Source organism: Puntigrus tetrazona, unplaced genomic scaffold (genome assembly GCF_018831695.1).
Source record: "Puntigrus tetrazona isolate hp1 unplaced genomic scaffold, ASM1883169v1 S000000520, whole genome shotgun sequence".
NCBI classification, from domain to species: Eukaryota; Metazoa; Chordata; class Actinopteri; order Cypriniformes; family Cyprinidae; genus Puntigrus; species Puntigrus tetrazona.
The window spans coordinates 300,001-317,500 of NW_025048156.1; the positions used below are offsets into that span (position 1 = coordinate 300,001).

The 17,500-nt window shown below is 37.1% G+C and overlaps 1 protein-coding gene across 4 annotated transcripts in view; it reads left to right on the plus strand.

Moving 5' to 3' along the window:
• The window catches only part of LOC122334402 (1-phosphatidylinositol 4,5-bisphosphate phosphodiesterase beta-1), a 69,993-nt gene that overhangs the window by 39,124 nt on the left and 13,369 nt on the right, over nt 1-17,500 (plus strand). For all 4 annotated transcript variants that reach the window (XM_043232293.1, XM_043232290.1, XM_043232291.1 and 1 more), the window contains exons 11-23: nt 789-946; nt 1,933-2,015; nt 3,172-3,256; nt 3,338-3,524; nt 5,225-5,301; nt 6,398-6,494; nt 6,570-6,654; nt 8,608-8,732; nt 8,812-8,966; nt 10,094-10,258; nt 10,336-10,435; nt 11,716-11,820; nt 14,307-14,422. In XM_043232293.1, the coding sequence (XP_043088228.1) occupies nt 789-946; nt 1,933-2,015; nt 3,172-3,256; nt 3,338-3,524; nt 5,225-5,301; nt 6,398-6,494; nt 6,570-6,654; nt 8,608-8,732; nt 8,812-8,966; nt 10,094-10,258; nt 10,336-10,435; nt 11,716-11,820; nt 14,307-14,422 (1,538 nt within the window). The remainder of the gene's footprint in view (nt 1-788; nt 947-1,932; nt 2,016-3,171; nt 3,257-3,337; nt 3,525-5,224; nt 5,302-6,397; nt 6,495-6,569; nt 6,655-8,607; nt 8,733-8,811; nt 8,967-10,093; nt 10,259-10,335; nt 10,436-11,715; nt 11,821-14,306; nt 14,423-17,500) is intronic.

Genomic DNA, 17,500 nt, shown 5'->3' on the forward strand with positions numbered 1-17,500 from the left:
TGTGTGTTGTTTGTGCATGTATGTGTGTGTGCATAGGTGGGTCATTGTGTGTGTGTGTGTGCGTGTGTGTGCAGGCTTGTGTGTGCGTGCATAGGTGTGTGCGTGTGCTTGTGCATATGTACTTGTGTGTGTGTGTGTGTGTACACATAACAGTTTGTACAGTACCAAACCTATGGAGAATCCTCACAATTCAATTGTGTGTATGTGTTTGTGTGTGTGTGTGTGTGTGCAAAGGTGGGTCATTGTGTGTGTGTGTGTGTGCGTGTGTGTGTGTGCATGTGTGCTTGTGTGTGTGTGCATGTGTGCTTGTGTGTGTGTGCATGTATGGTTGTGTGTGTGTGTGTGTGTGTGTGTGTGTGCATAACAGTTTGTACAGTACCAAGCCTATGGAGAATCCTCACAATTCACAAAACAAACGTGTGTGTGTGTGTGTGTTTGTGCATGTACGTGTGTGTGCATAGGTGGGTCATTGTGTGTGTGTGTGTGTGTGTGTGTGCAGGCTTGTGTGTGCGTGCATAGGTGTGTGCGTGTGCTTGTGCATATGTACTTGTGTGTGTGTGGGTGTGTACACATAACAGTTTGTACACTACCAAACCTATGGAGAATCCTCACAAATCACAAAAACAAACATGTGTTTGTGCATAGGTGGGTCATTGTGTGTGTGTGTGTGTGCGTGTGTGTGCATGCGCATATCAGTTTGTACAGTACCGTCAAGCCTACGGAGAACCCCCACAATTCACAAGAACAAACGTGTGTGTGTGTGTGTGTGTGTGTGTGTGTGTTGTCAGCGGGGCAGCTGGCGGGGAACTCCTCTGTAGAGATGTACCGTCAGACGCTGCTGTCCGGCTGTCGCTGTGTGGAGCTGGACTGCTGGAAGGGCCGGACGGCGGAGGAGGAGCCCGTCATCACACACGGCTTCACCATGACCTCCGAGATCTCCTTCAAGGTGACCCAAAACACACTCACCACAGTCAGGTCGCACGGAGCTCTTTTCATCACCGCTCACTGTTAAGTAGTCCTTAACTTACAGCTATTTTCTGCTTTTTGAGACGTTTCAGTAAAAAAAGAGTAGGTGCACGGAGTCATTTCTCTTCTGCTGTTAATAGACCTGAGCGCTCGTTTCATTTTAATGAAGCTAATTCATTTTTAATAATTACTTGATTTGTTGGTATTATGATTTCAGAGTTTTGTTTGTGATTTATTTTATTCTATCGTTTGTTTAATTTCACATTCTAAAAAGAGTTTAGTGTGTCTTATTTCTTAACATATTTAAACCTAAACCACCAAAGATATTCTTTTATTTTGTTGTATTATTTTTCCCATTTTATCTTACTTTTTCTTGTGTTTATTTTTAGTTAATTCTGCCTTACTTTTTGTTTTAATTATTATTTATAATTTACATATATTACATTTTTATTATTAATAATTTATTATTAATTTTAATTTTATTGATGTTTTAGTCTACTCTGTGGAATTATTCCTTTTCATGATGCTTTCATTTTTTAAATTAAATTTAATTTAATTTAATTTTATTTTATTTTATTTTATTTTATTTTATTTTATTTTATTTTATTTTATTTTATTTTATTTTATTTCATTCAGACTCCAGAGTCCAGTACATTTTATTTATTCAGTACATATTTATTAAATCTATATTTAAATTTAATTATTATCATAGCTATTACTAATACTATTTTATGTATTTTTTTATTTAGTTTAATTTATATAATAAAACAAAGCCTAATTAAACTACATTGCATTCAGAGTAACAAGTTAAATCAGCTATGCCCATGCATTTAGTATTATAACTGCATTAAAATAGAAAAATTAACGATAGAAATAGCTCTATTGCATGCTGACACATCGAAACCTCCTGTTGGATAAATTACTGAGACGAAACTGAATTCATTTCAATCTGTTCTTGTTTTCCAGGAAGTGATCGAAGCCATAGCAGAGTGTGCTTTTAAGACGTCTCCGTTCCCCATCATCCTGTCCTTCGAGAATCACGTGGACTCGTAAGTGTAGAAGCTGCTGGTTTTCTTCCCGTAGCGCCGAGGCTCCTCGGGGCCGACGGAAACTATGGCAACAAGGAGCGGAGCGATTAGAAGCCTCTGAGATGCATCATTTGTTTTCAGTCATCATTGTTCTGATCAGAGATGACATGATGTGTGTGCAGTCGGGGAATTTCACTTCAGTCACGTCACACTTCCACACAATCACATGCATGTCAGCGTTGCCAGGTGCTCGTTTATTAGTTAATTGTTTGAGTGTATCGTTTTATTTTATTCTGCATTATATTTTATTTTATTATGCTACCAGTTAGGGTTATTAGGACATTTAATTTAATACCATATTACGTGTTTTGCTATATTTAGAATATTTCCCCTTAAATCGATTTCATTATTTTTTTTTTTCTATACTGTATTTATTTTATTTTGATTTTATTTTTTAATGATGCTTTCGTTTTCAAATTAGAGTTTTGTTTATTGGCGTCTTTACCTTAAGATTAAATTCTTTACAATTATTTTATTCAATATTATATTTTTAATTTGATATTATTTTAATCAATATTTCTATTATTATATTTTATTTTATTTCACTGTGCGTTCAGCTTCTAATAAGAGTTCATTTTTATTATTTTTATTATTTTTAAATATATTCTGCAGAATTCTACAGAAAGATCAATTCAATATTAATTAATATATTGTTCTGTTTTGTTTTCATATTCAGTATTATTATTATTTTATTTTAATGTATTTTTTTATTATGCTTTTAGCCTCCGATAAGTTAAATTCATGTTTTTATGAATTCGAAATCAAACTACAAATAGTAAAGATTTATTTAATTTAATTTTATATATTTTAAATTTAATTTTATATATATATATATATATATATATATATATATATATATATATATATATATATATATATATATATATTAAAAAAAAAAATATATATATATATATATATATATATATATATATATATATATATATATATATATATATATATATATAATTTTTTTTTTTTTTTTTTTAACTTTGTTCCAATATAATCTTTTAGCTGCATTTTGTTTATTATCACATTTAAATCTATTCAGCAAAGTCTTCCAAATGTTGTCGATGAAGCATGCATGTTTATGCAATAACGTCTTTCTGTTAAATGGCAGCCCCAAACAGCAAGCCAAAATGGCAGAATATTGCCGATCGATATTCGGGGACGCTCTCTTGACGGAGACTCTGGAGAAATACCCTGTAAGTGTCTCTGTCCCTGACGCACGGGCGCTCTCTTTATCAGCCGGCGCTCTTCTTCTGACAGACTCTGCTGTGTTTCAGCTCGAGTCCGGCGTTCCTCTGCCGAGCCCTCAAGAGCTCATGGGAAAGATCCTGGTCAAGAACAAGAAATCTCACCCCAAACCCTCAGACGGCAGCGCGAAGAAGAAGCTGTCCGAGCAGGCGTCCAACACCAACAGTGACTCGTCCAGCGTCTTTGAGCCGTCGTCTCCCAGCGCTGGACCTGCAGGTCACCACACTCTGATCAACGAATACACATTTAAATCACTTAAGCGTTTAGTATTTGAAATATATATTTAAATAATAAATAAAAATTATATATTTACAAAAAAAATAATAATATATATATATATATATATATATATATATATATATATATATATATATATATATATGTGTATATATATATATATATATATATATATATATATATATATATATATATATATATATTATATATATTATACATATTAAAAAAAAATATATATATATAAAATTATTAAAGAATACATGTATATAAATTTGTTGTAAAATTGTAGATATTTAATATAATAAATATGATAGAATAGTTTATCACAAGAGCTTATCGTTTATTTTAATTATACATTACACTGTAAAGTTCTGTTATAAATTGCAATATATAAGGAATTAAAATTTTGTTTGCATTTATCAAAAGTAAAAATAATATAAAAGATATAATAATTATATAATATATTTTAATTAAATTAGTACATTATTAATAAAATAAACTTAAATTTGCATGTTTTTAAAATAATATACATATATACATATATATATATATATACATATATACACACATATATATATATATACATATATATATATATATATATATATATATATATATATACACATATATATATATATATATATATATATATATATATATATATATATATATATATATATATAATGAATTTAATTAATTAGTGAATATATAAATAAAAAAATTCTAAATTGTAAATATACATATAAAATATCTTATACATTTAATGTGCACAACTTTGAGCTTGGTTTGTTAAAGTGACTCTGTGGATGAATGCTTTGGCAGGCTACAGAAGGGCACTTTTTTGCCGCTGATACCCGACATTTATCGACAAGCCGCAGCCGGTTTCCACAGTTTACTGAAAGCTTTCAAAAGCGGCAGGATAACCTGCGACAAATCAGTTATTATAAGCACTGAGAAAGCGGCCGGCAGCATGCGGTCCGAGGCGAGCGGCTGACATTTGTGTAGGAGCCTGCGATGGACGACGGGGCTCTGAAAGCAGATGTTGAACAGCAGGACTGTGTGGAGTCACCTGTAACACAGCTAGCGCTCTCCACGAGCACACGAATGTCCTTTGGGCTGATAAATAAATCAATTCATATGAATGCGCTACATGAGCGACGCAAAAGAAACTGGTACAGATTTAATAGTGCTGTCGAACGATTAGTCGCATGCAGGATAAAGTAAAATTAAAGCAAAATAAGTGCACTCTGCATATTTAGTATGTGCACATAAATACACACACACATACGTTACATTTATATTTTCAATATATTTATATGTGATGTAATTCTTATGAATATGAATATAAAAATATAAATATTATCTATATATATATGTATATATGTATATATATATATATATATATATATATATATATATATATATATATATATATGTATATATATATATTTATATATATATATATATATATATATATATATATATATATATATATATATATATATATATATATATATATACATACACACAAAACACACATATGTTATGCGAACAACAACTTTTATATTTTATGCAATGAATTTTTTGACAGCACTAATATGGATGGATGTTTATTTAATAATGTCCGTGTGTCTTAAGAGAGAGCTGAAGTCTGACTTGGTCCTGTTTCTGTGCTCTAGCTCCCGCGGAGGTGGAGGCTGAGGACGATGAGGATGAAGATGATGATGATGATGACTGTAAGAAGTCCATGGACGAGGTCAGGAAGAGGCCATGCTTTTAGATCAGATTATTCATTCGTATTTTGAATGAGCTTTTATTTGTAAATTGTCCGTTTTCATTTTAGTGGAATTTTTAGGATGTGCTTTTTCCATATAGCTTTATTTTTTTGTTATTTTAGCACTTTTTTCTAAACATAAATAACCTTTATTTTATTTTGTCAAGTCAGTGTTTCAAATCCCCCCAAAAAATTATATATATATATATATATATATATATATATATATATATATATATATGTATATATATATATATATATATATATATATATATGTGTATATATATATATATATATATATATATATATATATATATATATATATATATATATATATATATATATATATATATATATATATATATATATATATATATATATATATATATATATATATATATATATATATATATATATATATATATATATATATGAGAATAATCAGGACACTCTAATTTCTAGTTTAAGATTATTTTATAAATCTAAACAGCTTTCCTTTTTTATCTCTGTTTTAGTTTTAGTTTAGCTTAAGATTATTTATTTCATTTAGTTGAAAAGACAACGTTTTTAATTTCTAGTGTAAGATCAGTTTATAAATCTAAATCAATTTAAAATAATCTAAGTAGCATTTCAGTTGGTTGCTATAGCAACATTTCTAAATTCCATTTCAAAAAAACCTATTCTAGTTTTTATTCCATATTTCTATACAGCTTTAATTCATTTTAGTTACAAATGTTGCCAACTAACTAAAATAATTTGTCATTTTTAACTATTCCTAATATTATTATAATATAATATTAACAATTCATATATATATATATATATATATATATATATATATATATATATATATATATATAATAAAAAAATTGTACTATTTCTAATTTCTAGATGTTGTTTTTTCTTGTTCCTATTTCGTTTTTTAAGTTTAAGTTTCTCGTTTAATGTTTATAAATAATAGTTTTACTTTTACTCTCATTTTGCACCATTTTTTTTAATTACTCTGCCTGTAAATAAGTGCAAATACTGTATAGAAAACAGGGTTTGAAGTGAGGTGCTCTGTGGTGATCTGTTTCAGGGAACAGCAGGATCTGAAGCCTTTGCCACTGAAGAGATGTCCACCCTGGTCAACTACATCCAGCCCACCAAGTTCCACTCGTTTGAGATTTCCAAGAGTACGTTTTGACCACATATAATGAAGAGCTCAGCCGTTTAAAGATCTGAATCAAAGCAGGGTTGTCTGTTTCCAGAGAGCAAGCGCAGTTATCAGATGTCTTCGTTCGTGGAGACCAAAGCCCTGGAGCATCTCACCAAGACGCCGGTGGAGTTCGTCGAGCATCCTTTAAAACACAGCCCACATAACAGAACAGTTTCCACTGATGTTTATTTAATGATACAGAAGTCATTAAATAACTCGTTTTAATTCATGCACAAATTAAGGAGACCGCAGTAAAATGACAGAGATTTGAATTTGTTCATTTATATTTATCTAATGAATATTTAATGATGTAATTTTTAGTTGTACATATTTATTGATTTAATGGGTAATAAAAATTAATTAATGAAAAAATAATTAAAAATAAATAAATATATATATATATATATATATATATATATATATATATATATATATATATATATATATATATATATATATATATACATATACATATTTTTATTTTATTTTATTTTTTTAATTACAATTATTTACTTTATAAAACAGATAGTTCTGGTTCTTGATTCTGATTGGTTGAGCCACATTCAGAGGTGTTTTGAAATACTCCACAAACATAAACCTTTTCATTTCTTGCAACTATTACTGTTTCTGAGGAACTACATTGTTTGGCGGAAGACTACGGTTTTTATTAATATCACAACACTTTATTTGCTCCATTTTATTTTTTCGAAACCTCACTCAGTATACAGAATATGTGTTTCCTAAAAGCAGTAAGCCCGGTGAAGCCGTGGTTTAAAGTGAATTTATAACAGCTCAGGGGCTTTGTGTTTTGCGTAGCGCCTGACAACGCCCCTTAGCCGTTATAAATTCACTGTAAAGCACGGCTTCACGAGGCTTACCGCTTTATTCTCTCTTTATTTTGTTCCGCCGCTCTTCACACGCAGCCAACATATCTGATGAGACACAAAACGACAAACCAGGACAAGTGCATCTATTATTTATGCCATAACTTATGACCTAAATAATCCAATCTGTCAGAAAGATTTCAGGACAGGAGTCCGTCTGACTCATGCTCTGTTTCCAAGTCCTTAGACGTCAGTTAAAGTTGTAGTTTTTTGTATAATTTATGTTCAAATTAGTTTTGTTGCAAAAAAAATGCTATGAAAATGGTATAATTTCAATTTTAAATGTATGTTCAATTTTGTTTTGTCATATTTCACAGAAAATACTATTTAGCAACAAACAAACCGTGTTAGCGGTGTGCTGGTAACTTACCTTTTATGCTAGCAATGTTGTAGTAACTTGCTAATCATGCTAACAAGATGTTAGTAGCCTGATAATCATGCTAGATACATGTTAGCTGCTTGCAGTCAGGTGATAAACACCCTGGGTACCACAGCAACTGCATAGCAACACCCTGCTAACCAGTCCAGGTACCCTAGCAACCACCTGGATGCCCTAGCAACCACATAGCAACAAGTTGTCAACCACACAGAGCAACTCCATAGCAACGGCCGAGCAACTACACTAGCAACCACTTTCAGCAACCACCCTGGGTACCCTGTCAACCGCATAGCAACACCTTAGCAACCGCTGTGAGTACACTAGCAACAACTTAGCAACCACCCCGAGTAGCCTAGCAGTCGCATAGCAACATCCTAACAACCACATGGGAACAACATGGGGAAGTTCCCCAACAACTACATGCATAGCTGGACCCTAGCAACCACCCAGAATACCTTAGCAACCACATCTGTCTTTCTGCATTGCCTTCAGAACATTCAAACTTTAATCAGTCACTTCAATCAATCAATCGCTTTTATTTATATAGCACTTTTAACAATACAGAACAATTTTAAAACTATTTTTAGTTTCTCACTACTTCAAACCAAACATCTTCAAACATTAAGCTTATTGCAGTTGGGGCTTGGGTTTGTCTGCAAATCTAGTTTAAAATAAATAAATAATAATTACTTCATGAATAACATCCTCCAGTTTCATCAGGTGCTGATGACCATGCATGTCTGTCCTGGTTGTGACGGAGGGGAAGGATTTATTGATTTATTGATATAATAATTGGTTATGGCACTCCCTTAACAGGGCGCATTCAGATACAACAAGTTCCAGCTGAGCAGGATTTATCCTAAAGGAACGCGCGTGGATTCCTCCAACTACATGCCGCAGGTCTTCTGGAACGCCGGCTGTCAGCTCGTCGCGCTCAACTTTCAGACCATCGGTGAGATGAGGAATAATCAGGACGCTCTGGGAGAGGCTTACGAAGATATGCATTGCCCGCTGTTGTTTTTCTCTCTCAGATCTGTCCATGCAGCTAAACCTGGGCATGTACGAGTACAACGGCAAGAGCGGCTACAGACTCAAACCGGAGTTCATGAGACGACCGGACAAGCACTTCGACCCCTTCACAGAGAGCACCGTGGACGGCATCGTAGCCAACACCTTGTCAGTGAAGGTCAGATTCTTCAGAAGCAGCTTTAGAAGCATTTTGTTCCAGAAAAATATGACAAAATATAATTTTTTGTTGGTTTTGATGGCCAAATCTCTTTTTTTCCACCAGAAGATTAGGTTGAATTAGCCTTTGTTTCAGACAAATACCATAAAATCGATATTATTTATCATTTAAAAATTAACATGTTTAATTAAAAATACCCAAATCAGTTTTTGTTCCGGAGAAATACTAGGCTATAAACATTTTATTATTTCAGTTTGTTCAATTTTAATGCCACAAAAATATTACCATGTCCAAATAAGCTAAAAAAATACTATAAAAGTATGTATTTGTTTATTTAAATTATTGAATTTATTAGTATTAGTTTATTAAATTATTTTGGTTTATTATTATTTTGATTGCTAAATTAGTTTTTGTTATAGTAAAAATGATATAATTTAATAATTAACAGAATAAATATTATATTATAATTATAATTATATAATATAATATACAAAGTATATATTATTATATAATTATAATTATAAATTACATAATTTATAATTATAACCTATCGTTTATTATTCATATTTACATTATTAACCATTTTTTACTATAGTAAGAGTTTAGCGTTTTGCAAGAAATTAGTTTCCAAGTTTTAAAAAAAGGTAAATAAAATTAAAAGTGACGCATAAGGGGATATTAAAAAAAAATGAACACAGAGATATGAATATAGAGATGCTTTTTTAATAGTTTAAGAAGAACAGAACTTTGGATAGTTTTCATATACTCTTCTAGATCAACTTTGAATAAAATAAACTGTTTATGTGTGTTTATGCATGAAATGTAGCAGGAACACATATTAAGTTACATTTTCCTATATTTCCATTTTTATGAGTCAAACAACCCAAAGAAAATACCTTTATACCAGAAAGAACGATAGCTTCCAAAATCAGAAAAGCATTGCTTGTTATGTCACTTTTAAGGGAGAAGAATTTAGTAGAGACACTATAACATGATCCTACCGATATTAGCCACTGCTACATTGTTGAATAATTTTGTTAAAAGAGTTAAATGCCTGTGGTTTGGTCCCCTCCATATATCCCCAGACTATGTGTTTATATGTCGTTTATATCTGCACGTCTCCTCAGATCATATCAGGACAGTTTCTGACTGACAAGAAGGTGGGCGTTTATGTGGAGATTGACATGTTTGGGCTCCCCGTCGACACGAGACGAAAAGCCTTCAAGACAAAGACGTCCCAGAGCAACGCCATTAACCCCGTGTGGGACGAGGAGCCCATCGTCTTCAAAAAAGTAGGGCCGTTTCTCTCCAAGCGATCTTCAGTCGCCCGGAGAGCGTGAAATCAATAACGCCGTTGTTTCTGGGTCAGGTGGTGTTGCCCACGCTGGCGTCCCTCAGGATAGCTGTCTATGAAGAGGGCGGCAAGTTCATCGGCCATCGCATCATCCCCGTCTCAGCCATCCGTCCGGGTGAGAGTTAATGGATTAAAGGGGTCATATGATGTTACCAAAAAACACTACTTTGCGTATTTGGTGCAATGCAATGTGTTTATTTGGTTAAAAAAAGCATTATTTTCCACATACCATACGTTATTGTTTCTCCTCTAAGCCCCGCCTCCTGAAACCAGTGTCTCCTTTCCAGTGTGCCGTGATTGGCCGAATACCTCAAGCGTGTGATGGAAATTACCGTAATGCGCCCCAGAGCTATGACGCGAAAACAGTAAAAGCCATTACAAATAAGAGCATTATTACTGATTTAGTTTATTTGTGATCGGAGAAACAACAAACAACACGCACTAACGTTAACCTTCATTGCTCAAAAGTCATGCTTGAATAGTAAGTAGAAGGTTGTTTTAATAAGAAAACGTAACTTAGGTTGTGAGTCAGAAGCTACTGACTGTTCTTGACTCTCTTTATAGTCTGTTCAGAGTCAGTGCTGAACACACTCTAATATTTGTGTTCGACTGTAAACACAACTTAACGCTGATTTATAGTCGCGTCCTCTTTTGGAAACCAGAACAAAGTAGTTTCACTTTCACGGCGTCTCCAGAACATGGCGCCCGCAGCAACGCTACACACAGAATAGTAGCTCCGCCCACTTTCTTTACGTAAACATTCGTGCGCTTTCTCCATGTGTTCTTTGTGACCCAGCGTCTGTTTCGTTCATTTTTGACATTATGTTCAGGTGCGTGTTGTCATTTTGGTTGTTTTTCTTTCCCCGTTATATATGTCCTAACCTGTTGGTTATTAATGTTGATTTATGTCGTATGCGTGCGATTCCTTCCTCTGTCATCATCTCTGTAGATTATTAAATTCCTAAATTGTGAGCCTCGTGCCTTCATTCAATCGCGACAGCTTGGGCGCTGTTACGAAAATCCACTGTGAGGTGAAAAAAATGTTTTAGGGGGATGCGGACAAGTCATAACTTTTTATAAAGAATATCTCTTTGGTTTACTTCAGGGATCTCATCTATGCACTAAAAGCTTGTAACACTCCAAAGAGAAAGGAAAACTTGAAATCGCATCATATGACCCCTTTAAAACCCTTAAACGTGCTGATGTTTATGTCTTTATCAACAGTGAAGATGTATATGCATGCCGATATTAATATTCAGTCTTTTCTGTCTTGCTTTTATTCCACATTTATTTTGCGAATGTAGCGTTGCGTTAAGAGTCACGATGATGATGATGACGATGAAGATCAAATCTTTCTTTTCTTTGCTGAAACGCAGTTTTGTCATGTTCTCACAGGTTATCGTTACATCGGTCTGAGAAATGAAAAGAACCAAGCTCTAACTCTTCCTGCTATATTTGTGTATATCGAGGTGAAGGACTACGTTCCCGATACATTCGCCGGTAAGAAATGAATAACCGTAATCACCTGCCGCATGAAACGGCTTCGTTTGCTCATCTAGGATCCGCCACCGTCAAGAAGTACCGTAGTGTCACTGCCCTGTAAAATTACAGCGATTTTTATTTAACTGTAAATTTAACTTAAAACCGCAAAACCCAAAATGTCGTTACCGCATTTTTAACGGTCGAATTCTGGCCACCAGCTGAAGGTTTTTTTTACCGTACATTTTATAGAATTTTTTTTACAGTGAGTTTTCTGAAATACACCACGGTAAAAAATGAATCTCACAAGCTGTCTTCATTAAAATGAAGCATCGCATTTTGCATAAAGAAGATAAATTATGACAAGAAATTGAAGTACCGTAGTGTCACTGCCCTGTAAAATTACAGCGATTTTAACGGTAAAAAACTGTAAAAATGCTTAACGGTAAATTTAAAACCGTGAAATGGCTTTTTTCTTTGAAATACCAGTTTCTTTCTTATTAGTTACGTTTATTATGCATTTATGTTACATGTAACATTGTTAAAATAATGTTTGTTGCATATTTCAGTTTAATATTAATAGTTAATATATGTTTACATATATACATATTTTTAAAAGCTGCTTGTGATGGGCTTTGGTTGATCACGTGACTTTCTCATCACCGCCTGCATTTGGTGTTTATCGGTATATTTCAAAGGTACAAAACCGATTTCAGTACTTTAATAGGTTGGTATTTTAACATTATACCAGTTAATGAAATTACGGTATTTAACTGTAAATTTAACTTAAAACCGCGAAACCCAAAATGTCGTTACCGTATTTTTTACGGTCGAATTCTGGCCACCAGTTTTTGTTTACCGTACATTTTTTTGTTTTCTGAAATACACCACGATAAAAAATGTATCTCACAAGCTGTTTTCATTAAAATGAAGCATCGCATTTTGCATAAAAAAGATAAATTATGACAGAAAATTGTTCGGTGCGTAAAAAAACAAGTACTGCGGTATTACCGGATTTTTCGTGAAGACGTTTCCATCTGTGTCTCGGCGGCTCTCATTGGTCCTCATTTGTATCTTCAATCAATGAGACGAGGGATTGTGGGACGGATCGACGTCTCCAGTACCCAGAATGCACCTGCTGGTGTTGTGCTTTAGTTAAGAGCTGTTAAACCACAGAGGAACGACAGCGCTGACCTTCGTTTGTTCGGTCTGACTGTATTCTCAGTCGTGTCTGCGATTCGGCAAAACACCATGAAGTCAAAGAACAGGCCAAACTGATCACTTTCTTTCATTAAAAATAAAATGCTGTTTTTATTAAAGCTGCATGAAACAAAATGACTTCATTTATGAAAACTGTCCAAAACTCAATCAAAACGGATATAAACCCAACAGAAGATGTCAAATGTAAATGTAAATTAGATCAAATAATTGTTTATAATGGTCACAATTTTAAAGATTGTTGAATATTATATACTTTTTTAATACTTTTTAACCTTTTTAAACTCAACAAAATGCCAAGAAATAAATATTTAATTAAATAAATATTAATTAAGGGTTTCCTCCTGTTATGAAGCTTCAGACATTACATATGTAAGAGGCAAACTAATGTTCATCTTATATAAAAAGTTATTTTGAAGATTCAAAATGTTGTGAAAAAGTTGTAATTGGTACTCAAATCTATTATGATATTTCTGATTTTGTTGCAAAATACTGTTAAAATTATAATTGGTAACTAAAATGATGAAGTCATGTATAAAATAAAAATATAGTATCTTAATAAAAATATTTCAATGTTTTTGAAAAAGGGGTTTAAGTTGCAAATATATTGGAAAGGTTATTGTTAACTAGAAAGTGTTAATTATGAACTAAATTAAAAGCTGAAACTGTATGTATTATTTTTTATTTATTTGACAATTATTTCAATTATTTCAATTATTTGACAATTATATATTATTGTGATGTTTTTAATGGTTTTTATGGAAAAAATGTGTGTGTGTGTGTTTGTTTGTATATATATATATATATATATATATATATATATATATATATATATATATATATATATATATATATATATATATATAATTGTTAACTAAAATGCTAAAGTAATATATAAAATGAAATATAATACCTATAATATTTATTTGGCTATTTAGTTGCAAAATATTGTGAAAAAGTTATAGTTAACTGTTAATTGTATTTACTTAAAATCAAAATGATATATTTCATATTTATTTAATTATTATTTCGGATGTTTTTGGAATTGTGAAAAAGTTATAATTATTAACTATAATGCAAGTGCAATCAAATCTAACATTCAAATAAAAAAAATCTAATCTAATATTTCTTGCTTTATTTTTCTATTATTTCGGATGTTTTTGGAAAGGTCTGAAGTTATATAATATTATGCAAAACGTTGTATTTTTCAACCGAAAGCCGTCTTTAAAAAAAGGTGTGTGTGCTGGAGTGTGTGTTTGTGTCTGACGGTGTGTGTTTGTGCTGATCAGACGTCATCGAAGCGCTGTCCAACCCCATCAGATACGTCAACCTGATGGAGCAGAGATCCAAGCAGCTGGCGGCGCTCACTCTAGAGGAGGGAGAAGAGGAGAAAGACACCAAGGAGGTTATTCTCTAGTCTCTCTATTCTAATTCTATTTGATTCCTTTTTTATGCGTTATATAAACTCTCTTGCACTTACACTTGCACTCTGTGTTCATTTTCTAATTAAGCGTCCGACACAAACTTTCTATTTAGTTTTTTTTTTATTTTATCTATTTGGTGTATTTTTAATGTGTGTGTGTGTGTGTGTGTCTGTGTGTGTGTGTGTGTGTGTGTTTGTGTGTGTGTTTGTGTGTGTGTTTGTGTGTGTGTGTTTGTGTGTTTGTGTGTGTGTGTGTGTTTATGTGTGTGTGTGTGTGTTTGTGTGTGTGTGTGTGTGTGTTTGTGTGTGTGTTTGTGTGTGAGTTTGTGTGTTTGTGTGTGTGTTTGTGTGTGTGTGTGTGTGTGTGTCTGTGCGTGTGTCTGTGCGTGTGTGTGTGTGAGTGTGTGTGTCTGTGTGTGTGAGTGTGTGTGTGTGTTTGTGTGTGTGTGTGTGTGTGTGTGAGTGTGTGTGTCTGTGTGTGTGTTTGTGTGTGTGTGTGTGTGAGTGTGTTTGTGTGTGTGTGTGTGTGTGTGTGTGTGTGTGTGTGTGTGTGTGTGTGTGTGTGTGTGTGTGTGTGTGTTTGCGTGTGTGTGTGTGTGTTTGTCACACTCTGGACTTTTGTTATTGTTTTTGTCTCGAGCCACGTGTTGTCTGTGCCCTGCCTTCCCATTGTGTTTAATTGTTTAATTGTCTTCAGCCGTGTCTTGTTAATTTAGTTCATTTCCTTGTGTATATAAACCCTGTGTTCTGTGTTCACGGTTGTCGGATTATCAAAGTTACTAAGTTTCAACGTTACTATGTTTCAATGTTTCAACGTACTCTGTTTTGTTCCCGAGCTCTTTTCGTGGTTTTTGTTTTGGCTTTTGTATATTTATTTTGTCATTTTTGGATTAAATATATTTAAGTTTATTTCGAGTCCCGAGTCCTTTCCGAGAAATCACGCAAATCGTGACAGGATAATCCGACCATAAAAGTAAAGCGGCGTTTTTTCCCCTTTTTGTTTTTGGGTTTGTTTTTTCATGGATTCCCCCTACAACGACCCAAATTTCCTCATCCTCCTGCTGGAGCAGGAGGATCGCTCTCTCGAGGGCTATACTAAGGACTTCCTCGCCCTCGCGAACTACTCGCGCTTCCCGGACGGCTTTTTGTGCTCGATTCACTTCCGCGGACTGAACACCACCACACGAGCAAAGCTGTCCGGGATGGCTCTCGAGAGAGCGTCGCCGCGCAGACATCGAGTGGGTGCTGGTGTCCTGCAACTCGCCGATAACGGTTGCGCTGGAGGACAACGACACCAGCCCCACTCCAGATCCAGAACCCAGCCCATCATCTCCCCGCGTCGCGGAGGCCAGGCCTGTGCCCACGGAGGCGCAATCGCTGAGCCGGGACGACCACGGAACCATCGCTGAGGAGAGCGACAGAGCCGTGGAGCGCCACCGACCGAGCGATTGCGACAGACCAGGTGCGTGAGCGGGCATCAGAGCTTGCCGCGGTGGAGACAGCCGACAGCGAGAGCGCGGGGTGGAGCTCCGCCCACTGCACATCGGCTGAGGATGAGCTGATCATCCACCTGGGGCTGCTGGATCTAAAAGAGGAACTGGATGATGTGGACTCGGACTTGGACTTAGACTGGGCACCTCCCGTGTATCCTGAGTCGCTGGTCCCGCCCAGCCGTCCTGTTAGCCCGCTGGTCCCGCCCAGCCGTCCTGTTAGCCCGCTGGCCCCCCCCCGCCGTCCTGTTAGCCCGCTGGCCCCGCCCAGCCGTCCTGTTAGCCCGCTGGCCCCGCCCAGCCGTCCTGTTAGCGTCCTAGAGACTGTTCCCTGTGCGCTCCCCCGAGTTCCAGTGCCCGCCCCGCGCGCCTCCGAGTTCCAGTGCCCGCGCCCAGCGCCTCGAGTTCCAGTGCCCGTGCCCCGAGCGCTCCCGAGTTCCAGTGCCCGCGCCCGAGCGCCCCGAAGTTCCAGTGCCCGCGCCCGAGCGCCCCGAGTTCCAGTGCCCGCGCCCGAGCGCCTCCGAGTTCCAGTGCCCGCGCCCGAGCGCCTCCTCGAGTTCCAGTGCCCGCGCCCGAGCGCCTCCGAGTTCCAGTGCCCGCGCCCCGAGCGCTCCCCCGAGTTCCAGTGCCCGCGCCCGAGCGCTCCCGAGTTCCAGTGCCCGCGCCCGAGCGCCTCCGAGTTCCAGTGCCCGCGCCCGAGCGCCCCGAGTTCCAGTGCCCGCGCTTCGAGCGCCCTCGAAGTTCCAGTGCCCGCGCCCGAGCGCCTCCAGTTCCAGTGCCCGTGCCCGAGCGCTCCTCCGAGTTCCAGTGCCCGCGCCCGAGCGCCCCCGAGTTCCCAGTGCCCGCGCCCGAGCGCCCCCGAGTTCCAGTGCCCGCGCCCGAGCGCCTCGAGTTCCAGTGCCCGCGCCCGCCGAGCGCCTCGAGTTCCAGTGCCCGCGCCCCGAGCGCTCCCCCGAGTTCCAGTGCCCGCGCCCGAGCGCCCCCGAGTTCCAGTGCCCGCGCCCGAGCGCCCCGAGTTCCAGTGCCCGCGCCCGAGCGCCTCCCCGAGTTCCAGTGCCCGCCCGAGCGCCCCCGAGTTCCAGTGCCCGCGCCCGAGCGCTCTCCCGAGTTCCAGTGCCCGCGCCGTGGCGCTTCCAGTTTTCCCACCCTCCCACCCTAGTCACACCATGACGATGGATCCCAGCAGCCCCTGCGCTCATCCTCAGCTCTCCATCACGCAGCTCGCCACGGGTCTGCCGGTCCCCATCGCCGCCGAGGGTGGACGATCCCTCGCCTCACCGTCCCCGCCTCCGAGTCCCGGACTCCTCCTCGCCTCGTAGACCCGCTGCTCCCCTGGGCTTCTAGCTCCTCCTCTCCACCGTGGTCCGTCCAGTCCACCAGCTCCACCAGGCTCCATCGTCCCTCCGGCTCCGCCTTGGTCTGTCGTCGACCATCCGTCGCCTCGGGATTCTCTCCTCCGCTTCGCCTCGTCCCTCCATCCCACCGGCTCTGTCAGGCTCCTCCTTCCCTCCGGCTCCACCTCAGTCCTCAGTCGCTCTGGCTCCGCAGCGTCCTTCCTGTCCCCCGTCTC